The sequence below is a fragment of the Pimephales promelas genome, chromosome 21 (genome assembly GCF_988280905.1).
Source record: "Pimephales promelas chromosome 21, fPimPro1.hap1.1, whole genome shotgun sequence".
Taxonomy (NCBI): domain Eukaryota; kingdom Metazoa; phylum Chordata; class Actinopteri; order Cypriniformes; family Leuciscidae; genus Pimephales; species Pimephales promelas.
Genome location: NC_142789.1, coordinates 3,882,129 through 3,905,188, shown reverse-complemented (window position 1 = coordinate 3,905,188; position 23,060 = coordinate 3,882,129). Strand labels below are relative to the sequence as shown.

The following is a 23,060-nucleotide window of genomic DNA, read 5'->3' as shown; positions in this document are numbered from 1 at the left end:
TCTAGCGTAAAGCAAAAAAAACATGCGCGAGGAGACGCCGGAAGTGACGTCAGTAATCTGCTAGGTGGCCATTCCGAAGAGAACGGTAGCGAATAAAGCTACAGGGTTTCGTTCGTTTGGTATTTACTCAACATTAACCATGCCCCGAGTGTACGTCGGCAGGCTGAGCTATCATGTCCGGGAGAAAGACATACAGAGGTTTTTCAGCGGGTACGGGAAGCTTTTGGAGATAGATCTGAAGAACGGGTAAGTTTTTGTGGAGCGCGCCGCGGCCATACAATGGCCTCTTAGCGAGACCAACTTTATATCTTCAATGAATTTATGGACATTAAATGCCTCGTAATGCTTGCGATATTGAATTTAAGTGAAAATTTAAATGCTTAATGTGGCGTCTTCTTGGTTTTATCCGTATGACAGCGGCTCTCACCGCGTGCTTAAAATGGCGGACATTTGTTGTCCTCAGCGCGTGAACCACTTTTAAACAGCAGATAATAAAAGAATATACGATTTTACATTGTGCTTCGAGTAAATGATCGCATATGAACGAAAATATCAACTGAAGTTAGTATGTAGAGTGAACAAATGCAATGGTGCTGATGACCTGGATTGATAACGTTACTGCTGTGCGCCGTTGTTTGTGTGTCGCTCGCATTAGTTCTCCCACACTTAGCTTTTGTATTTATAAATGCTAATTAAAAAGGCCGTGCTTTTGGAGAACCATATCAATATGATTCTCACACTGTTTTGTCATTATGTAACATGGGCCCTGAATGATCACAATGTTCTATGCATTCGGGCCAATATGGCGGTCGTTTTTGGCCTTGTGTTGACAAAGAGCAGCTTGAAGCTATTTAAATTGTATTAAACAAAATGTGTAATCTACAGAATATATAGAATACGTTTTCAAAAGCCATTTTGACGAAGTCTTTGGGTAAGTTAGCTACTTGTCCCCTGTCCTGGTGTAACGTTAGTGTTTCACCATTTTTCAAGCAGAATTATTTTAATTAAGTTAGTTGAAATCAAGACCGCAAAAGCATATGCCATAATACGTTTATACATAATACGACCCCGTTTATAATACAGTTCAAAATAAATTTCCTCATGGAGAAAATGTATGAAATCTTTACATCCGTAACCTGACAGTTGCACTCATTTCTTCACACTTGTTTTTAAATGGTTCACGTTAGTCGTATACTGTTGTAAAGCCGTTTTCCATCGATTCCTAACATTGCCTTTTTGTGGACATCGGTTGATGGTACTCTCTACTCTATTGTCCACTTAAAGTGAGCCTGAATCTGAATTTTTTTCCTAGTCTTTTCTGCCCTATTGTGACGGTGAGGGATATCCGATTCTGTAGCCTGAAAGTGGCTTTGGTTGTTTGCTTATTGGTGGATGCGTAACAGGTAGCCCCGCCCTTGCGCCAGTAAACACGTCATCGGGGAAGAAAATGGATGTTGCTGCAAGAGGGAGGGGAAGTTATTTTGACCATAGAATGAGTAAAAATACAGATAAATCATTGATAAAATACTGCATAATGCCATAAAAAAATAAGAATGGACCACTTGCACGTTCTGCTTATTACTACTCTAGAGTTTCCTGTAACAGTGTTCACTGTTCAGCACCCTTACATGCATGACTCATGAGAACGCAGTTTATTACTAAGTTTTATTGCTGTCAATAGGGGTGTGTGATATCATCAACGATAATATCATGTTTGTTTTTTTAGCAATTAAAAAGTATGTACCTCACTTTAAGGCCAATTCACACCGCGCAAACATGTTTCCTGTTGGATTTAGATCAGTAATCTTCAAGTCCCACACTCACGACTCAAACGTAGAGAGCATCAAGTGTTTTCTGTGGTTTGACCATGGTTATGGATCAACCTTTGAGATCAGAGTGGCACCTTCCCTGACAATTTAAGTCTTTTAAAACAATTTAAATTGTCTTTTAAAACAATTTAAACGTATTTTGTTTTCTTTTTTTACACGCATTTACTCTCACCGTCCCACCTGTTGCCATTATATTTTTAAAACAATAATTTCTTAGAAAAGACCTTAAGTTATATTGACAAATCATTTTAATAAATCATTTGAAAGCTTACAATCTCTAGTTTCCATATTTGGTGACTGATTTTCAAAATAAATGACAGAGCCGCAATTTATCAGTTTGCAAAAGGAATATTTTTATACTCCTAAGGCGTGTTCAGACCTTTATTTTGATACAGTGATGAACATGAAAAAAAGGTAGAAACCTCAGATTGTTTGCATGCCAAGAGTTCAAATTGATTGCATCCATTCATTTGTTTTAGAAAAAAAGGTCTGAAAATGTTTTAAATATAAAGAAAAAATAATAAATTCACCATTTGTGATGTGGCAGGAAGCTGTAACGCACATGCGTGTTCTTTGTATGCATTTCTTAGTTGTAGAATTCATATCGAAATCTGCCAAACTTCCCATACTACTTCTGAATTGGATGTCTGCTTCATAAATTGTTTGAAAATTGTGGAAATAATGGTTCAGATCACTCAAAACACAAATGGAAATTGAGGTGTCACACACAGTAACACGCATAAATTGTTTAATAACTAAAGAATCACAAAAAAACCCAACGTTTTGTTTAAACCCAAGTGTGATTTATCGTTTTTTCAGGTATGGGTTCGTGGAGTTTGAAGACAACCGCGACGCGGATGATGCCGTGTACGAGCTGAACGGTAAAGATCTGTGCGGCGAGCGTGTGATCGTGGAGCACGCGAGAGGACCGCGGCGAGACCGAGATGGCTACGGTGGCGGTGGCGGTGGGGGTTATGGGGGCGGTGGCCGCAGTAAGTACACTCTCATTCATCATCTCGACAAACCTGTTCTCTTTTTATCTTCCCCCTCAGGCACGAGGAAACAGTGGAGGTGAATAATAGCCTAACTGTTTTAATTTCCAGTGGAGGGCATTTGCACCTGCATCCAGTGACTAACTACATTTCTCTGAAGTCTGCAGTTCCTGTGGTCCAGATCGAAGGCTTCTGGGATATCTTATGTTCTCTTTAATGCAGATGGTCCTGAAATATGAGTTTAAAAAAAAAAAAAGGGGGATTCCCTTAAAAGATGCTTTTGTAGTTTTGGCCCATTTTTTTTAAATGCCAAAGGTCATGAGAATGTGCAGTATAACTTAAATTTAGGGACTAAAAATGTTTACATGTCAGATGATGGGCTGTTTCCACTTTGTATTGGTCCAACTCTAAATCTATTCTAGCTAATAGATTTAGTAATGAGATTGTTTTATTTGTTTTGTGCCAGAACCTGAAGCCTCACTGGCATGTAAACAGTATGACGTGTGACGATGCGATTTTGTGTTTACATCTGAATTCAACATTAACAAAAGTCCTTGATGTTTCAATTTAAAAGAGTCCGGTGCGGGCTGAGTCCGAGTCCATTGAGGCTAAGATGACTGCCTGTCCCGTTTGGCCTTGGCTTTCACCTTACAATGTGTGTGTGACCTTTGCCCTTTGACCCTTGGCTGACCTAACCGGAAGCCATGATGACAGCTGCCTTTTGCCAATAGACCAGGGTGATGGTGAGGAAACCCATTGGTTTTTATGTTGAACGAAATATTGGTCAGGTTAAACAAATTTATGTAGCTACCCGCTAGTTTTTCCTTTTATTTATTATTTTCTTTTTTTTATTAAAAAGAGCAATGGGCTTCCCTTGCTATGTGTCTTTTGCTGTCGCTGTTCTGTCAGTAGACAGGTAACGTCAGCATCTAATGTAAGTAGTCTTGGTTATTTATTTAAAAAAAAATTTTTTTGTAATTTTACTTGTTTGTTTTCATGAGGGCAGGGCTCCAGACTGCAGCCGAATGGTTTGACCATTTTTTCCTGCCGGTGCGACTACATTTTGATAGAGGTCTCACTGGTGCGGCCGCCACGTTCCCCAACTCAAAAGCTGCCGTTTCTGTCAAACGAAAGCGGAAGCAAAACCCCACTACTCGGTTGAGAAGCTCAGAACAGATTCAGTCGAGGGCCGATCCTGATCCCACAACACCCGTTAGCTGGGAGATCTAGTGAGAAATCATTTTAATTCGCAGTCAAATTAATAACATTGCTGTGAGAACTAGTGAGAAACACTTAAATTCAGTGCAGAATTCTGTTATAAACCAAAAGATATCAGATCAAACAGCGCTGACATTGTGCCAAGTTAGAAGGCTTTTCCCTCCACAAATCACCAACATTCACCTTGGATTTATTGTGGTAAATCTAACTGTAATCATGGTATTGTGGCAGAAATAGTCAAATGTTTTTACATTATTCATTTCAGGGTTTGCACAACCTTTTGAGAGAAATGCAAGGACTTTCAAGTGCTTCACACTTTTCCCAGCACTTCAAAGCTCCACACACTATCCAGTTTAAATGTAGTGACCAAAACATTTTGTTCATCTATCAAAGATTTGCCCCCATTTGTAAAACTAAAAGTTAAGATGTAGGAAAACTAACACATGTCAAACAAACGCTTATGTTTAAAAATAAAAAGACATGAAATTACCAGTATAAACAGTAGATCGTGAGCTTGGAATTATAAGATTCTATCTCCACTTTTGGTCAATCACTTACACAAGTTGCGAAGAATTACACCAAGTAAAGAGCGCTCATTTTATAGTCACTGAAGCTGATGTCAGTTCATTGTGATGCTATAGAAACAATGGTACACTTAAATATCTCCCTGTAAAACTTGGGGTGTAGTAAAGTTAATTTTATCTGCATCTCAACTCATTGCTTTAACATTTCCAACAAATAAACGAGTAATACTACTAGTAACTGGACTCGGTAATGCAAAGCAATAGTAAGTTTTTAATTAAATAGCTTTTATGAGTAACAATCCCCCCTGGCGTCACCATCTGTAGATCTTAGTGGCACCGCTGCTACTGCTCTCCCTAATGTTAGTCTGGAGCCCTGTGAGGGTATCAAGTACTCGTTTGCTGTCTTTAAAATTGGGGCTCACGTTAAAACCTGTGCCGCCCTTGTGTCGCTGGAGTGGTATTCATGTTCAGAGCATTGCTGTTCTTGAGCTGTTGGGTGAAGACCAGCAATGCGACCTTTGGCCCTTTCAGAAGGACTGATTGAACAAATCCAGTGCGGTCAGAGAAGATTTATTTTGTTTGTTTTTAATAATCCTACAGTAAGCGTTCCCTTCAGAACTATGTGGTGCTGAGGTCCGTTTATTTGGGTGTGACTATTCAATGGGGTGGGCTAGGAAGACTTTCCTCAACATCATGCTTTATGCAGTTTGATGTCTGAAGAGGTTGCCTTGTGTGCGCCCTTTGCATTGGGTCTAATTCAGTTCTGATTGTCTGCTGTCTTTTGGCTTTTGTCTGAAGGCAGTAGTGGTTATAGCAGCCGGAGCCGAAGCGGAAGAGACAAATATGGACCTCCGGTTCGCACGGAGTACCGTCTGATAGTGGAGAACCTGTCCAGTCGCTGCAGCTGGCAGGACCTCAAGGTAAGCAATCCTATGCTATCCTCTTAGGAACCGTTTTCAAGTAACTGATTCAAATACCAGTGAGGTTTTCTTCTATACGCTTTAATTATGTTTTAATGTTAATCATTTCATTAACATTATTCCCAGTTTGTCAGTAATGCTCTGATTCCTACAAAGCCCCTCCTGAAAAGTCACCTAATCTGTTAATAAAGTTAAAAATAATTAACTGTTAAAGCCTCATCTTTATTTGCTTATGTGTTTGTCTGGCTTTATGCTAATAATTTATATTATGACATGGAAATAATTTGAGGAAATAATATTTGGACTGTGATTGAGGCGAGCTTCTGTTGGGTGGAATAAATCCATTTGGGAGAATGAGTTTTGTAAATTCATAATTCAGATCATATTCTTGCACAAATACTTAAACACTAAAGGAAAAGGGAAACCATTAAAAAAGCATCATATAACCCCTTTAACTGTAATATTGAATCACACTACAGTTAAAATTAGAATCAAGCCTTTTACATGTGCTTTAGAAGTCAAGTATTTATTTTAGTCGCAACAAAATATTAAAACAATGATTTAAAATATCGAATTACTTGAGTACGTTATAAAGCGCTCTTTAAAATGAGTTTATTTGCTTTAAGAGCACTTAAGTGTTTTTAATTTCATTATCTCCAAGTACATTTTATTTATTTTTCATAAATATGCGTTTAAAATTAGGTACATTCAATACAATTGAGCACGCTTTCCACAAGGGTTTTCTTTTTATTTAGCATGTGCAGTTTAATTCAGTTGATAGCCCTTACGTTTATATATTTTCTTCATTTATGGTCATTACTGTAATTCTGACACTAAGTGACTTTAGGAAACCTTTGTATCAGTAGTTGAGGAGTTTGTTGTTCACTATAGGACTTCATGCGTCAAGCTGGAGAGGTGACCTATGCCGACGCCCACAAAGAACGCACCAATGAGGGCGTGATCGAGTTTCGCTCCCACTCTGATATGAAGAGAGCCATTGACAAGTTGGATGGCACTGATATTAACGGAAGAAAAATCCGTCTGGTGGAGGACAAGCCTAGACGCCGGCGCTCCTACTCGGGGAGCAGGTCAAGGTCAGGCCTTCAGTTTTTAGCTTCATGTCATTTACTTGTGTGTTTGAAAAATGTCTTTTGTTGATTTCTTGAATCAAACCATATTTTCCAGGTCTCGTAGCAGACGCCGTTCTCGCAGCCGGAGCCGCAGGAGTTCGCCAAGCCATTCCCGCTCCAGATCTCGGTAAGATCTAAGGCACGCGGTGAAAAAGTGACTCTGATTGCTTTTCTGCAATCTTAGGGCTGCAACAACGAATTGATAAAAACAATAATAGATGATAATGAAAGTCGTCGACAACTAATGTCATTAACGATTACCATATGCTCCGGAGTGTAAGTCGCATCAGTCAAAAAATGCTTCATAAAGAGGAAAAAACATACGTCACATTTATTTATTTCCCAAAATCCAAGACCAAGAACAGACATTTAATCTGGAAAGGCAAGTTATTCAACTACACAACAGCACACAGAACAACAGGCTGAATAGGTGTCCGTTATGTTAATGTTATTCAACTCTAAGAATTCTAAGATCCACATCACTGAATCCATTGAGTTCTTCATCCTCTGTGTCGCTTCTGAAAAACTCTGCCTACTAGAGCGCCCTCTCGCGGCTGGAGACGCTAATGTTTTATCTTGGTTCATCTCAGTCTGAATTAATTTTGATATAAAAGTCGCAGGACCAGCCAAACTATGAAAAAAAAGTGTGACTTGTAGTCCGGAAAGTATGCTAGTTGCGTCTGGCCACCATGCGCAGAAAACTTTCGCCAGTCGTGTCAAATTTCCTGCCTGAATAAAGCATTTCTATCAACAATGCGTCTAAAACTAGTGTTTTAAACAGAGTGAGCTGTGTGTGTTATCCAAGCTGCCCAAAACATGAGACTTCTTGAATATAAGCTTCAAGCTAATGTATAAGCATAATGTTCAGCATGGCTTGCCCTTCAGCTGCTTTGTCAGATCTGTTAAATTTTTGAGATGTTTCCATAGCGCAAAACTCTCAATTTTGTTTATATCCTTACCTGTAAGTGTTTCAAATTCATGGGACTATTTCCATTTTGCATGAAGGGTCGTCCTGACTGTCTGGGTTAGACTTTAAACAGACGCATACCAAGCCATGTTTCCATCGACACGTTTTTATCCGAATTAAGTGATATCGAATGAAAAATGCCTTATGGAAACAGTAAAATTCAATGAAATTTCATAAAATTCGACTCAAATGAAATGCGTTCGGTCTCATCGAATTTTCTCTTGATCGATATACGGCTAATGCGATAAAAGCTGATGGAAACGTTATTTGCCGAATAAATAATGAATTGCGATTAAGTTTTATGCCCTTTTATGGTTGCAACACGTCAGAAGACGAGTTCATTTCCGGCCAGTCTGTTTGCGCACACATGGCGGATGTCAACAAAGACAGATGTAAGTGGACAAAGCAAAAAGATGCTTCAACCAAAGGGTTTCCGTGAACCACGATCTCCCAGAACTGATGGAGTGCTGTCGTTCCCACACCACAGTCACCTCCGCTGTCGTCGGGCATACGTGCATCGTCATCATCATAGCAGTGTTTATAGCGTCGCTGTTTTCTTAGGTTAGTTTTGCTTGTTTTTACGTGGCTTGGTTGAATTCTAATGTAGAATGTGGTTTGTTATTTCTAGTTAACAGACTGCGGCGCTGCTAGTATAACACACCGTTGCCATGGACGCAGTTCAGAGACGGAACAGACTATTTTCTTTAGCAGAAGCAATACTCGTTTTTAAATCAATAAACTCGTTTTTAAGTCAATATTTTGTGTCAATTATTTATTTATTTGGTTGATTTATATGTAATAAGTAGGATAATATATAGCGAGGCGGTTGTTATAGCGAATACAACCCCTTCAACAACCGCCTCGCATACATTATCCCATTCATATGTCGCTATCAGCTGGCACATAAGCATTATTAGGCTTCAACTTGTGAAATATTGATCATTTTTTGGTAACGTTAGATGGCGCGATCCGTTTTGTCTAACAAAACTTTGTTCGCAAAACTTTGCTTGAATGTTGTTCGATTCAGTGCGAAAATAAATGGAAACGCCTTAAAATGTCTCAAATCAATTCGATATAGCTATCAATTTGATCGCAAAACAGCATGTGACGTCATTACGTACAGGTTTTTATTCGCTTTAAAGCAGTTGGATGGAAACACACTTTCACCAGCTTTATCCGCATGAGTTTTTTAACCGAATTTCAGATAATTCGATTGACAAGTGGATGGAAACATGGCTACAGAGGAAGACGATTAATATTCAGCGCAAAAATATTCATTTTGCTGAAAGATCTGTTGGACGTTAAATTTTGGTTCAGTCAACATTAAAGTATTAATAATTCATGGAAGTCGTAATTGTACAGAGATTACTGCGTGTAATTGAATATAGACGTTTCTAACATTTACAGGATAAAGTAATGACTGTAACGGGTTACTCTGTCCAGAGTGAATGTGTTCCTGCAGTTCATCTTATCTGTTAACACTGAGTTTGTGTTTCTTTTTCTTTATATTCTTCATTATCTTCATTTTTATTGTAATGATTTAAACTGTCATTTTGCTTTATAGCTCTTTTGCATACAGCATAAATATTTCCACAGTGTTTTCATTGCAAATATGTTTGAAGGACCGCTTTGGCCTGGATGTGGAATAGTGTGTTTTGTCAATATAAGAAAAGAGAATTGGGCTTTTAAATCTATTTAACCAAAGAAATAATCGGCCAACTAATCAATTCTAACCCCGATAATTGTTAGTTGCAGGTCTAATCTTCTGACTGTGTTCACAGGTCGAGGTCCCGCAGCAAGCGCCGCTCCCGTTCCAGATCCGGCCGTAAATCCCGCTCCATGTCTGGGAGAAAATCTCGCTCCAAATCCCCATCAAAGTCCCGCTCCAGGAAGTCGAAATCTCGGTCCCGCTCGCGTACGCAGAAATCCCGCTCTCGTTCTGACGCGCGCAAATCCCGCTCCAAGAGTCGCTCCAAGGCGAAGTCGGAGAGAGATTCCAGAAGCCGCTCCAAGGAGAAGTCCGTGAGCAAGAAGTCCCGAAGCCGCTCCGCTTCACCGATGGAGAACGGAAACGGAGACCGGGCCAAGTCCACCTCTCGTTCACCGTCCCCTAAAGACAGCCGTCGTCATTCGGAGTCGCCCGGCAAGCGCTCTGCGTCTCGCTCTCCCTCCCGATCGAAGTCTCGTTCCCGCTCTAGGTCCGCCTCTCAAGACTAGCGTCTCGCTGATTGGAATATCTAATGCACAGCTCAGTGTTTAATCGATCATTCACAGCCTATGAACATTCACCCGATGCTTGAGAAGGCCGAGCCCTGTGTAGTATTGATGAACGTGCCGTTTTCAACATTGCATGAAAACAAAATTGCATACCAGATGTTTTTTTTTCTTCTCCCCTACATGAGACGTGTCAAATAAGAATTTGTAATTAGTTGTGCTTGTAAGCATTGCTCAGGCCATTGTTTGTATTCGACTTGCTTTGCTTTGAGACGTCTTTAAATGCTTATGATGTTTTTGCTTTAGCGTGAGGTTTGAAGAGGCGTTATAAACTGGAGTTACTTTTGCAACTGTCCTTTTGTGGTGTAGTCAACGAGATGTGATAGTTGAGACGTCGGCTGTGCTTCCTCACTGTATAGTAATCAAGTCCTCTCTTGCTGAGCTGATTTTCTTTTTTTTTTCTTTATCTCTCTCCTGGAAGCTTTTTTGTTTCTGTTTGTGCTTTTGCTCATCTTGAATTGTTTTTGTGGATTTTTGTTTACAGTTAAATGCATCACTTGCAGTGTGATTTCTGTGATTCATTTTTAAATGGATTTTTGGATATTTTCCAGTGTTTTAGTTAAATAAACATTTAATTGGTTTCCAGTGTTGCTGCCTTTTTTTTTTCTTTCTCAAAATAAGAGCGTTTTTGTTCACATGAGGTGTAATTATGGCAAATACACATGCTTGTATGAGACATGTCCAGTCTTTAACCTCAAAATATTATTTGAATGTTATTACTACTGTCATAGTTGGGGTGAAAATAATTCTTCACCTCTCCGCCCACATCTATATGGACAGACTGGAAGTGAAGTTCACGTACGGGTTCTGTTTTTAATTTGAAAGTGACTTTTCTTGTATGTGACATCTGAAGGAGTCTCGCCATACTTAATCAGGGTAAGTCAGTAAATCATTCAGTAAACTTTCCTCAGTTTTCTGTAGTCTAAGAGATTACAGCTCCGTAGAGCCTTAGGCCATAGTTGGTAACTTAATTCAAAGAATCACTGCCTTCCTGTGCTAAAATCCCTACAGCTTGTCGAACACAGTTAAGACTGTGGAATAAAAAAAGATGGCATAGAAATGAGAATATTATGTAATATATGTCAGCAATCAATGTATTGAGCAGTTTTGAAAGAGACTGGTTATTTAGAGTTTCTGCAACTGATTTAATAAATAAATTAGTACTAGTGCTGTCAGTGTTTGTGAAAAACTATAGGCTATATAGGTTATGTGTGTGTGAAAACATACATCAACTGATACACATATACACAAAAACAACGAACAATAAACAAAAGTAACTTTGATCGCATATTAATAATAATAATAATAATAATAATAATAATATTGTCACAGTTGTTCGACTTCTTTCTAGACCGACTATTTTTCCCAATCTAGATTTAAAATAAAATAACTCCAATATTTCATGCCGATATTTTATAGGCAGCCGTATAAGTTGAATTATAATTATATCATATATTTATATTATATTAATAATTATATTTTGAAATAATTTATATATTGGCATCCCTTCCTATCAGGTCACTTTGTAATATATTAATAATATATTTAAGATGTCATTATTTCGCCGTTTTAAATGTTATAATTACGATTTAACAAAAGCCTGATCTTTTCTCGTGTGAAGGAAATTAGTCACTTTAAAAAAAGAAAAAAAATATCCTGTTTTATTTTACACAAGTAACGTTACGCAAACACAGTTGCTATGAAGGAAGCGCCCCTGGTTACGCTTGTGTTGTCCATAAATACCCACAATGCATCGCTCACGGCCACCTCATTTTGGGGAATTCTGTGGTAACTTTTATTCATTTTTCGTTTTTTAGAAGCATTTACATTTTGTACAATGACAGCGTTATGACTCTTGTTATTTAAAAGATTTAATCAGTTGTGTAGCGAGTTAGCGAACATAGCTTTAGCTTGCTAGCTTAGCCGCTCATAACGGTGACATCATAATGCACAATTTACAGTTTATCATGTATATTTTGCAGTTTTTGCTGTTGCTGTCGTTCAACGTCGGGGTTGTCATGAGGCGATAATGTATTGAAATATTAAATACATCACCCTGTGAGGAAAACAGCGACGAAAGCATCGTGCTTTGTGTATTAGAGACAGTAATCTGTCCATCTGTAAACATTGTGGTGCATATTCCAGCATGGACAAAGAGCAACGAAATATTGTTGTTTTCAACGCATCCAAACGAGAGCTCTTCACCTCCAACTCTGGATATAAGTCCTTGCAGAAGAAATTAAGAGCACAATGGAAGATTCAAAGGTGAAATCTCTTAAATGGCTCAGATATAAACATGTTTACAGGGGTTAAGAAGGTTTATTCTCTACATTGGTGATGTGCCCATTTATTTATATCACAAAACAGGAATTATGCAGACATTTTGTTGGATTAATAAACTAGTTTGACCAGCTAGCATTTTTGCCAAGCCAAGGGGTGATAAGTCTTACTTTTCATATTCATTTAGACCATTCTACATGACTAAAACAATGTTACTGAAGTATGGAAGCCTGTTTTGCTAAAAAAAAAAAAAAAAAATCACAATTCTGACTATTTATGAGATTAGAATTGCAAGATGTAATGTAAACTCAATGCGATGTAAACTCAAAATTAAGAGAAAAAAGTTAGAATTGTGAGAAATAAAGTTAGAGAATTGTGAAATCTAAAGTTAGAATTGTGAGGTAAAAACTCAGTTGCGAATGTAACTCAAAATTGCTAGATGTAACTCAGAATTACGAGATCAAACTTGCGAAATAAAGTTAGAATTGTGAAATATAACTTTAGAATTATGAAATAAAGTTAGAATTGTGACATATAAAGTTAGAATTATGAAATAAAGTTAGAATTTTGAAATATAAAGTTGGAATTGTGAGGTTTAAACTCAGAATTGCGAATGTAACTAAAAATTGCTTGATGTAACTCAGAATTACGAGATCTAACTCGCAAAATAAAGTTAGAATTGTGAAATAAAGTTAGAATTCTGAGAAATAAAGTTAGAATTGTAAAATTTGTAACTCAAAATTGCTAGATGTAACTGAATTACGAGATCTAACTATTCTCGGAATCACAAGGTGTAACTCAGAATTGCGAGATGTCACTCAGGAGTTAGGATTGCTAGATAATAACTCAGAATTACGAGATATAACTCAGAATTGCGAGATATAACTCAGAATTACGAGATATAACTCAGAATTGCGAGATATAACTCAGAATTGCGGGATATAACTCAGAATTACGAGATTTAACTCAGAATTGCGAGATTTAACTCAGAATTGCGAGATATAACTGAGAATTACGAGATATAACTCAGAATTGCTAGATAATAACTCAGAATTACGAGATATAACTCAGAATTGCGATATATAAATCAGAATTGCGAGATATAACTGAGAATTACGAGATATAACTCAGAATTGCGAGATATAACTCAGAATTACAAAATATAACTCAGAATTGCTAGATAATAACTCAGAATTACGAGATATAACTCAGAATTGCGAGATGTAACTCAGAATTGCGAGGAAAAATGTCAAAGTTATGAAATGTAAACTAAAAATGGTACAGTTTATATTTCGCGATTTTGAGGAAAGAAAAGTCTGAATTGTGAGATGTAAACACATTTATAAGCTCATAACTTGCAATTGTAAGATATAAACACAATTGTGAGAGAAAGAAAAAATCAGAATTGATTTTATTTCTCTTATTTCATGGTGAAAACAAGCTTCCATACTAAACTATACATGTTCCTCAGCATCAAAGAGGAGCTCAGCTTGGAGAAACTCCAAGGAGTGAAGTTATGGATCACTGCCGGCCCTCGAGAGAAGTTCACCGCTGCTGAGGTAAGACTATGAGGCTCACATGGACGAGTTTAGGCTAATGCCAGCAGAAGCTTTGCTGTGAAAGTGCTGTATGTTTTCTGTGTGTTTCAGCTGGAGGTTCTCAAGCAGTATCTGGACAGTGGTGGAGGTCTTCTGGTGATGCTCGGAGAAGGAGGAGAAATGAAATATGACACTAATATCAACTTCCTCCTGGAAGAGTTTGGCATTATGATAAACAATGGTAAGTGGGATTTGGTTTTAATGTCACCTGTACATCATAGTCTCATTAACTAAAACAAAACGTGTATGTTAATTGTAGTTATATTTTGAAAAACATTTACACCATTTTAAAAGTTATGATTTAATTAATTTTATTTAATGTCAGGTGGTATAAAAAATACATTTTCCTTGCACATTAAAAACATTTACATAGACACAACTATATATTTTTTTCAAAACAATTTTTCAAGTCAAGATCTCAAGATACAGAACATTTATCATGACATTATGCTTTGAAAAATATTTTAGTTTAGTTATTTTTCTTTAATATGGTGTCATGGTGCCTCCACCATCTTGACATTCTTTTTTTGTGCCTCATTAAAATCTTGAATTATCTTTTTGTTTTTTTTGTTTTTTTAATCTGGGAAGAGGTGTGTTCAAGTTTAAATATTATTCTGAAATGTATACTTTTTTTGTATTGGATTTGCAGATGCGGTAATAAGGAACGTCTATTATAAATATTTCCATCCCAAAGAAGCCCTTGTGTCTAATGGTGTTCTGAACAGGTTTGTGTGTTGAAACTAACCAGTCTTTACAGGGTTTAAATGATTTTAATCTTCTTCTTTTTTTTCCAGGGAGATCAGTCGTGCCGCTGGTAAAGTGGTAACAGGGGTGATTGATGAAGAAAGTTCGGGGAATAATTCACAGTAAGCTTGAGCTGATGTTCTGTTTATGTCAGACGTTGTTCACGGCAGCCGATGAAGAACATAGACTGGCATTATGCAAATCTGTTACAAACCTACGCAGATTCAGCAGGAAGTGAGACTGGAAATACTGACGACTCATTTCGGTTCAGAATCACTTCGTTCTTTCAGGAGACAAAAACTCCATTTATCTGCACTTTGAAACTTTGCAGATCTTTTACAGTCACAAACAACTCTATTACACACTCCATGAAAGATAATATCCCAAAAAGCATAACAGGGGCACTTTAAAGTCAGAATGTGTAATGACTTTTATTTGATGGTTATACAGGGCACTTACCTTCGTTTACCCTTATGGGGCCACATTAAATGTGATGAAGCCTGCGGTGGCCGTCCTGTCCACTGGCTCTGTGTGTTTTCCACTCAACAGGCCTGTTCTTGCCTTCCATCAGCCTAAGGTGTGTGTGTGTGCAGTCATTCTGATGATCAGACTCAGTCATACCTGTGTTCAACTCACTGGGCCTTATTTTGAGCTTCAATGTCTCTGTTTGTGTCTAGAATGCTGGCAAGTTGGCAGTTCTGGGCTCATGTCACATGTTCAGTGACCAGTACCTGGACAAGGAGGAGAACAGTAAAATCATGGTAGGATATTCATTTGCTATTGCAAAATGTCACTGATACCGATGGTGAAAATGTAGGGTTAGGAGTTTGTTCAAAGTGTGATTAATTGCAAATTAGTAGTTTTGCTATTGCTCACACTGAACTTTCACCAGTATAGTAGCTTGTCTTGCACAGTTTGTGTCATAGATGATGTAAGACTGGAAAAACTGATTGAGGAGCCACCACTCCTCGAGTGGACAAAAGACCTTGCGGCAAATTAACATTTGAACTCCCTCAAATCATGAGGCTCAAGGCTGGAATGCACTACACAAGTTTTTCCGGATTTTTGCCCCGATTTGCATTATGGACAGTTTGTCACTTAAAGTCAGAGCCAGATTTTGTAAAGTCACAAGTGTTTTGTCGCTTCAAGCTATGATTCATCCAGTCAGAAGATCTCAAACATGATTTTGAACACACATCGTTGTCATTTATCACACGAAAAGGGCTTATTCTGAACGGCTGTTAGTGTGTTATTCTCAATTGTTTAGTAGGTATTGGTAACCATTTACAAAGTCGGCAAGTGTTTGAAAATCTGTTTAGATTAAACGTTTTGTGGTATATTCCAGTCCTTACAGAGAAGATGTGTTATTATTTTAAAAAACATATAAAGCATGCACATCCAGAAATACCGCAAATACAAGTGCGTAACTGAAGATTTATAAAAAAACATTTGCTCCTATAAACATGTATTACACATTGTTAGATGAGCTCAGTAAATGTTTTGAGGGAGTGTGCTGACTCTGTTTTGTGTGTGTTATTGCCCTTATGGTCCTTTCGGGTAAACGATACCAGATTAACCAGAGAGAACACCCTAGCAAACACATAGCGAACACCTTGAACAATTTAACACCTAGGATTGTGCTAGTGATCTTTACATGGGCAAGCACCACTCTCATGTCCTTCATAAAATGTAAAAACTCAGTTACTTTTGTGACTATTGTTTATAATGTATTGTTTTTTAATGCGTACGTTGCAGGATGTTGTTTTCCAGTGGCTTACAACTGATAGCATTCCTCTCAACCAGATCGATGCAGAGGACCCAGAGGTGAGCGTCACTTGGTTACCTTCATATCTGGGTTACAATACTCAACTGTTCAAACGTTTGGGCTCATTATGATTTATTTGATGTTTTTGACATCTCTTCTGCTCACCAAGGCTGCATTTATTTGCTTAAAAAAAAACAGTACAACAGTGGAAGATTATTACAATTTAAAAGAACTGTTTTCTATTTTAATTTACACTACCATTTAATTTATTCATGTGATGCAAAGCTGAATTTGCAGCATCATTACTCCAGTCTTCAGTGTCTTAACACGCTGATTTCACGAGAGGTTCTCAATTTTAAGTTTGAGGTCAGAGGAGTTACCAAATTACCACTCGTTACAACCGAGCAAAGCATTTGTGAAGCCACAACACACACAACCTTGAAGCAAAGGGGCTACAACAGCAGAAGACCCCACCGGGCACCACTTATCTCCACTACAAATAGGAAAAAGAGGCGACAATTTGCAAGAGCTCACCAAAATTGGGCCGTTGAAGACTGGGAAAATGTTGCCTGGTCTGATGAGTCTCGATTTCTGTTGAGACATTCAGATGGTAGAGTCAGAATTTGGCGTAAACAGAATGAGAACATGGATCCATCATGCCGTGTTCCCACTGTGCAGGCTGGTGGTGGTGGTGTAATGGTGTGGGGATGTTTTCTTGGCACACTTTAGGTCCCTTAGTGCCAATTGGGCATCATTTAAACCTGAGCATTGTTTCTGACCATGTCCATCCCTTAATGGCCACCATGTCCCCATCCTCTGATGGCTACTTCCAGCAGGATAATGCACCATGTCACAAAGCTCCAATCATTTCAAATTGGTTTCTTGAACATGACAATGAGTTGACTGTACTAAAATGGCCCCCACAGTCACCAGATCTCAACCCAATAGAGCATCTTTGGGATGTGGTGGAACGGGAGCTTCGTGCCCTGGATGTGCATCCCACAAATCTCCATCAACTGCAAGATGCTATCCTATCAATGTGGGCCAACATTTCTAAAGAATGCTTTCGGCACCTTGTTGAATCAATGCCACGTAGAATTAAAACAGTTCTGAAGGCGAAAAGCAAAATTATTAATGAATTAAAGGCGGCACTTCCGGTTTTCTTTCCTACCGGAGCCTCACTTTCGACTTCAAAATAACGGCTGCGTGAAATCAGTGTATATGATGATTTGCTGCTCAAGAAACATTTCTGATTGTCAATGTTGAAAAACCTTCATATTTTTGTGGAAACAGTGATGCATTTTAAATCGAAAGTTCTACATAAAGGCATTTATAAATAGAAATCTAACATTCTAAATGTCTTTACTGTGACTTTTGATCAATTTAGTGCTGTTTCTGCCCTTGAATATGTGACCTGACTACATGACACACAGGTCATGCTTCAGGACTGTGAGGTGACGATCTTCCTTTAATTTTCCCAGATCACAGACTACACGATGCTTCCGGACACAGGGAGTCTGTCTGACCGTCTGAGAGTGTGTCTGCAGGAGGGAGACGAGAACCCGCGAGATTTCACATCCCTGTTTGACATGTCTCTGCTAAAGCTGCACACAAACACTCTTCCCTCTGTCCTGGAGTAAGATTCACATTACCTAAAGACACTTCCATGTTGTGTTCTGACACAAACACACACACTCATGCATTGAACTCTTCTTGTGTGCTTCAGTTTATTGAAAACGATGTCACGAGGGCATGAGTTTGTGTGTTCACTAGGAGTGTAACGATAGTCACAATACGATACAATACTCAAGATACCATATTATTGCAATACTCCAAGACACATGGCAAAATGTTAACAAAAAATGAACTGTTGATTAAAATTTGGTGTCACATTGTGTTTGTAAGTGAATAGCCTTGGACTTGGTGCTGAAACTCAAAGCACAGGACAATAGAGACACCAGAATAACAATATTCATGATTCTGAAGATTAAAATAATGTCTTACACTTTTTACTGGTAACATCCGACATTTGGCATTATCAGGACACACAAATATTCCCTGTTGCATTATTATACATTATATTCAACATTATATATAGTAGTTTAAAGTAGTACTGACACTAAAACTCATTTTTTGGGGGGTGAAATCACAATACATTTAGACACAATACATATTGCCATTATGATACTATAATGGTAAATGTTATATATAAATCGCAAATTTTTTTTTACATTTTTTTGGAAATTACCACCACAAAATCAGTCATTTTGATTGCAAAAATCACACAAAAAAAATCGTGAAATCCTGGAGGGACTGATTATCCATGATACATATTGTTGCGTTTTTGTATTGCATTACTAATGCTTGGCCAATCAGACATGCATTGAAATATTAATAACTAATGAATGTCTGTATTTTTAGTGCTTACAAGCTGCTGAATGTAAAACATGAAGCTCTCCAGCTGATCACACCTCAGTTTGAAACTCCTCTTCCTCTCCTGCAACCGGCCGTGAGTCTGTCTTCATTGCATTCGCTCTCCACACACTGTCCACTGACTTTATTGTCTCTAAATGTTTACACTCCAAATCCTTGAAGTCCTGACTTTAAGGAAAGTACCTTAAAGTGTGTGTGTAGATGATCTGTGTTTGACTGAGACGTTGTTTTGTGCTCAGGTCTTTCAGCCAGCGTTTAGGGACCTTCGCCCTCCCATGCTTGACCTTTTTGACCTTGACGAGACCTTTTCTTCTGAGAAAGTTAGGCTGGCTCAGCTCTCAAACAAATGTGAGTTTCCACCATTGGCTCCGAATGCACAGAAAGATTTGCAATCCTGTCATTGTCTCGGCGATTTGTAAATGGTTGCGTTGTCTTCTCTAAGGTACCGATGATGATCTTGAGTTTTATGTACGTAAATGTGGAGACATCTTAGGAGTGACAGGGAAGTTGGACAAGGACAAAAGAGATGCCAAGCACATACTGGAGCACGTCTTCTTCCAGGTGGTGGAGTTCAAGAAGCTCAATGTAGTAAGTTAAACACACATAAACATTTCCATTTTATTTATTTAGCCATTCATTTAGCCTTTAATTTAAAATTCCATTGGTATTGTCATTTGTGCACCCACATGTTTCAAACCTGTAGGATTTTCTTTTTTCTGTGAACCACAAAAAGGAAAGGATAGGCAAAATGCCCGAGCATTTCCACTTTTCCACTTTTCCCAATGTAAGTGGATGGTGATTTAAACTGCAAAGCTCAGAAAAACAGTAGCCTGAGATCTTAAAGTCCGCCTGTGGTGAAAATCCATCCAGTTTTATATGTAAAAATCCATGTTGTTTATATGTATATGTGGTGTTTTTAATATGCTTTATTGTGGTGTTTAAGTCGACAGCATTGCTGAGTATTTTCTCCTTAAAACTGCAGTGAACCAAAGACAGTCTCAAAAACACGGTTTGAAATCGCTGGTGTTTCTGACGTCATAAATTATCTTGTGACCAATCAGATCAACGCGTGATCGTCAACCAGTGGATCTTGAGAGAGATGAGACGGGGCTCATTTGCATATTCATAGAACCCCACATACTAAGGCAAGCTTTTTTAAGGCTAAAAATAAAAAAAAACACGAACAAAAAAAAAACGCTTAAATATGTCATTTTGGTGAACAAAGATGACTTTTAAGTGGTAAAATTATTGACTCCAGGGGACTTTAAATTTCATTTAAAATACTAGAGAATATCACCATAGATTAAATAATGTTACACGAAAGCCTTAAGGACTACTTGTAAGTTATTTATGTGATGTTTTATTGGTTCTTTATGGATGGAGTTATGGAAAAGAGCAGCTTGGACATTCTGCCCAAAATTTCTTTATTTGTAAAATAGTTTGTGGTTTGAATGACATTTACTTTACTTGGGTGAATAGTATCTTCAAGTCATCATGAAATTGAAGCCACGTTAGTCTTTTCTTCCCTATTGTGCCTTATATCCGAGTGAAACGGCTGCTGGAACAAGAGCAAATGTGGGCGGGGCTCGATTTTGTCTGTGGGGAATTGATTGGATGGTTGTGGTTTGCTATTGGTCGATCTCATTTGAGTGACAGGTTATAGCCCCACCCTCGTCTTTAGAGAAGAGGAGAGATGCAATGCTACAAGAGTTTTTTTGATTTAATATTTTGAGACGCATGAATTTAAAACAATGATGTGCACTGATAAATAATTTATAATAAAATACTGCAATATTCCATTACAAAAAAAACAAGAATTGTCCATTTTGATTTTAATGTGGCTTTAAGATTGCATCTTTTTTCTCTTTCCTCAAGGAGCATGATATCAACACCACAGAAGCAAGATTCAACATGTATTGAAGCAGACAGACCGTGGAGCTGCCGAGTGTTGGAGCAAGTACTTGATTTGGAGAAGCGTGTGTGTGTGTGTGTGTGTGTGTGTATGTGTGTATATATACACACAATATAAACACTCAAACTACAAGATGTGGTTCATCAGAATTTTCCAAGCCTATGGTTTAAAGAATTCACAAGCTTTCTTGTAACATTTTTACATATACATCAATAAATATATGAGCTTTGTTTTCTAATGTTGGAACAGATTTGTTTACACACACATTAGCATCCAAATCCAATATTCAAGATTGAGAAATTAAGCATGTGAGACTTATGGCAAAAGATTGACTTTGTTTCAGTGGTTGTCAGTTCTGGTCCGAAGTTCCCCATTGTTCAGGTCTCTAAACGGTTCCCGTTCATAGGGATCCAGAAACACTTCACTCCTAGACTGAAAGCATAACAGGCATGTGCATGATGCCACTTTTCTCAAAGTCATGCGTTTTGTAGTTTACATGGAGATGACAGCAGTATTGATTTCAGAAACTTGCACTTTAAAACCCATTTTCAAAGGTTTGCATTTTCAGGGACCCAAACTGCTGTCACTGTAAATCAATGGCCAAAAAAAAAAAAATTATTTACTTGAGAAGCAAAACTGCTTAAATGTTAACTCCTGTTTTCTGAAACACTGAGCAAAATTAAATTAGTTTTTGCATCAGTGAAATCAGAAAAATAATCTTGTTTTCTTACAGGATAATTTAACTAAACAAGTTTATTTTTCGGACCAGGTTTCTGGCAGATATTCTCTCATTTAGATTTTTTTTTTTTCTTCAGAGATCAATATTTAATCTAGTAAATTTTTTCCCCAGTACATCTTGAGGTAAGACTGGAAAACAAGACCATACTTCATAAGAAACTTGAGCGTGAAGCTCACTCACCCCCAATTAATACAATCAGTCTTCAGTAGATCATTTGTAACACACATTTATAGTGAATACAATACATTAACACTTTAATGAAAAACAAAATAAATAAATGTTCAGTACAAAAACATCTACATAAATCACAGGTGCCACAGGGAGCATCACATCATCTGCAAAACAAAGCAGAAGTTTAGAACAACCTCATTACTTCAATAATTACTGTTAGCATCAGAGCTGGGGTAACTCATTACAAGTAACTCGAGTTATGTAATCAGATTACTTTTTAAAGTAACACATTACGTTACAAAATACACAAGTTACTTTTTAAAATAAGTAACGATAGTTAAATTCACATTTATTGACTAACATCCCTCCTGTCCCTATGTTCAGAGAAATAAAGTGAGGTGTGCGCGCGCGTGTAAACGGTTATTTTAGTTCTAGACTAAATGAACATGCATTTACTCATCTCAGTTGCACAGACACATTCAGTCTTCCTCGAAATAAATAAAAACAGTAAAATGCAATCTCATTTTTCCTTTATAATAACCTATTAATATTACACAAATACACTTTATGCATTTAATCTGACTATTAACCAACGTCTTTGCTGCGGACCTTCAATGCTATAGTTCAAACATATGAACAAAATGACTTCCGATTAGATTTAGAAATAAGACTGTTGAACTTGCTTCTGTATCCTTTGTTTCTGTAAGGTTTAAACATGCATCTCCTGTACAGGAGTAAATATGCTTTTCTTTTAAAAGTAACTTTCCCCAACACTGATTAACATGCATACACACCTAAAACAGGGCATCCATCAAATGGCCAAGTTGGATGAACTCAGTTCCTCTCTGAGATCTGGGATTGCAGGAGCTTGACCCGATCCCTGCCAGACCATTTCCCTCCAGGAGCGCTGAAGATCCCCTGAAACATTAGGCCCGGCCCACAGCGAGAGCTCAGAAGGCACCGAGGGGTTGATGGGACTCCATGTGGACTCCAAACATGACTTAGGGCTGTCGACTACAGCCTTCACGAGGGACACTTCCCATGAGGGGTGTGTGGCGGTGAGGTCGACGCAGGACAGGTCCAGCGAGCTTCCCAGGACCGGCTTCTGAACCTTCACCCTCTCATAGGGTGTGGAGGACTTGCCTTGCGCTGGACTGCTGCCTGGGGACAGAGTGTTCTTCAGGGCAACTAAAGGTGAAAGAAGACTCGTGGAGTAGTTCAGACACGGGTTGGGCTCTGAATACTCCAGCACAACACCTTTACTCGGCCTCAGGAACCCGTCGGATGAAACCACTGATAAAGATAGACTCTGGTCTGTGCAAAACCCTCTGTCAAAGTCAGACATCGACGGGCCCTCAGAGCTCCTGGTCAGTTCTGCAAAACAAGCAGTGTTTAGTTATGCATGAATATAGCGTACTATTGGTAAAAGTATGGTTAGATTTGATTTAAATATCAAAATGTGTATGCGTTAGGACTTTACCAGGTATATCCCGTGCTGAATCCATTAGGAAAGTGTGGTGTTAATTAACTAAACTCAGCTTGCATTTATAGCTGCGCCTTGATT

At 38.1% G+C, this 23,060-nt stretch overlaps 3 protein-coding genes across 4 annotated transcripts; 2 read left to right on the top strand and 1 right to left on the bottom strand.

Moving 5' to 3' along the window:
* The first annotated feature begins 40 nt into the window (after nucleotides 1-40).
* On the top strand, nucleotides 41-10,434 carry srsf6b (serine and arginine rich splicing factor 6b). Its single transcript, XM_039663247.2, has 6 exons — nucleotides 41-246; nucleotides 2,649-2,821; nucleotides 5,362-5,483; nucleotides 6,375-6,577; nucleotides 6,669-6,740; nucleotides 9,362-10,434. Exons 1-6 carry the CDS (start codon nucleotides 140-142, stop codon nucleotides 9,795-9,797), a joined length of 1,113 nt encoding a protein of 370 aa, XP_039519181.2. The 5' UTR covers nucleotides 41-139; the 3' UTR covers nucleotides 9,798-10,434.
* A 1,113-nt stretch (nucleotides 10,435-11,547) lies between these two features.
* ift52 (intraflagellar transport 52 homolog (Chlamydomonas)) lies at nucleotides 11,548-20,824 on the top strand. Of its 2 annotated transcripts, none has more exons than XM_039663231.2 (14): nucleotides 11,548-11,642; nucleotides 11,837-12,119; nucleotides 13,606-13,693; nucleotides 13,784-13,913; nucleotides 14,382-14,457; nucleotides 14,527-14,598; nucleotides 14,927-15,053; nucleotides 15,154-15,237; nucleotides 16,232-16,300; nucleotides 17,723-17,877; nucleotides 18,663-18,750; nucleotides 18,914-19,022; nucleotides 19,117-19,262; nucleotides 20,550-20,824. In XM_039663231.2, the coding sequence occupies exons 2-14, from the start codon at nucleotides 12,001-12,003 to the stop codon at nucleotides 20,592-20,594; spliced, it is 1,308 nt and encodes a 435-aa protein (XP_039519165.2). In that variant the 5' UTR covers nucleotides 11,548-11,642; nucleotides 11,837-12,000; the 3' UTR covers nucleotides 20,595-20,824. The 2 variants fall into 2 exon arrangements, with proteins under 2 accessions (XP_039519165.2, XP_039519166.2); XM_039663232.2 differs by having other exon boundaries at nucleotides 11,562-11,642; nucleotides 12,000-12,119.
* Nucleotides 20,825-21,535: 711 nt separating this feature from the next.
* On the bottom strand, nucleotides 21,536-23,048 carry LOC120473472 (uncharacterized). The gene is made up of 3 exons (XM_039663373.2): nucleotides 22,977-23,048; nucleotides 22,291-22,870; nucleotides 21,536-21,660 (listed from the first exon to the last, which is right to left on the bottom strand). Exons 1-2 carry the CDS (start codon nucleotides 22,999-23,001, stop codon nucleotides 22,308-22,310), a joined length of 588 nt encoding a protein of 195 aa, XP_039519307.2. The 5' UTR covers nucleotides 23,002-23,048; the 3' UTR covers nucleotides 21,536-21,660; nucleotides 22,291-22,307.
* Between the last annotated feature and the right edge of the window lie 12 nt (nucleotides 23,049-23,060).

Bases quoted from the DNA above. Each gene is read 5' to 3' on its own strand.
- ift52 (XM_039663231.2), top strand. From the start codon at position 12,001: ATGGACAAAGAGCAACGAAATATTGTTGTTTTCAACGCATCCAAACGA. The intron at 13,914-14,381 runs GTAAGTGGGATT...TTGGATTTGCAG, and splicing joins TGGCATTATGATAAACAATG to ATGCGGTAATAAGGAACGTC. The intron at 19,023-19,116 runs GTGAGTTTCCAC...GTCTTCTCTAAG, and splicing joins GGCTCAGCTCTCAAACAAAT to GTACCGATGATGATCTTGAG.
- LOC120473472 (XM_039663373.2), bottom strand. From the start codon at position 23,001: ATGGATTCAGCACGGGATATACCTG. The intron at 22,871-22,976 runs GTAAAGTCCTAA...CTTGTTTTGCAG, and splicing joins TTCAGCACGGGATATACCTG to AACTGACCAGGAGCTCTGAG.
- srsf6b (XM_039663247.2), top strand. From the start codon at position 140: ATGCCCCGAGTGTACGTCGGCAGGCTGAGCTATCATGTCCGGGAGAAA. The intron at 2,822-5,361 runs GTAAGTACACTC...TTTTGTCTGAAG, and splicing joins TTATGGGGGCGGTGGCCGCA to GCAGTAGTGGTTATAGCAGC. The intron at 6,741-9,361 runs GTAAGATCTAAG...CTGTGTTCACAG, and splicing joins CATTCCCGCTCCAGATCTCG to GTCGAGGTCCCGCAGCAAGC.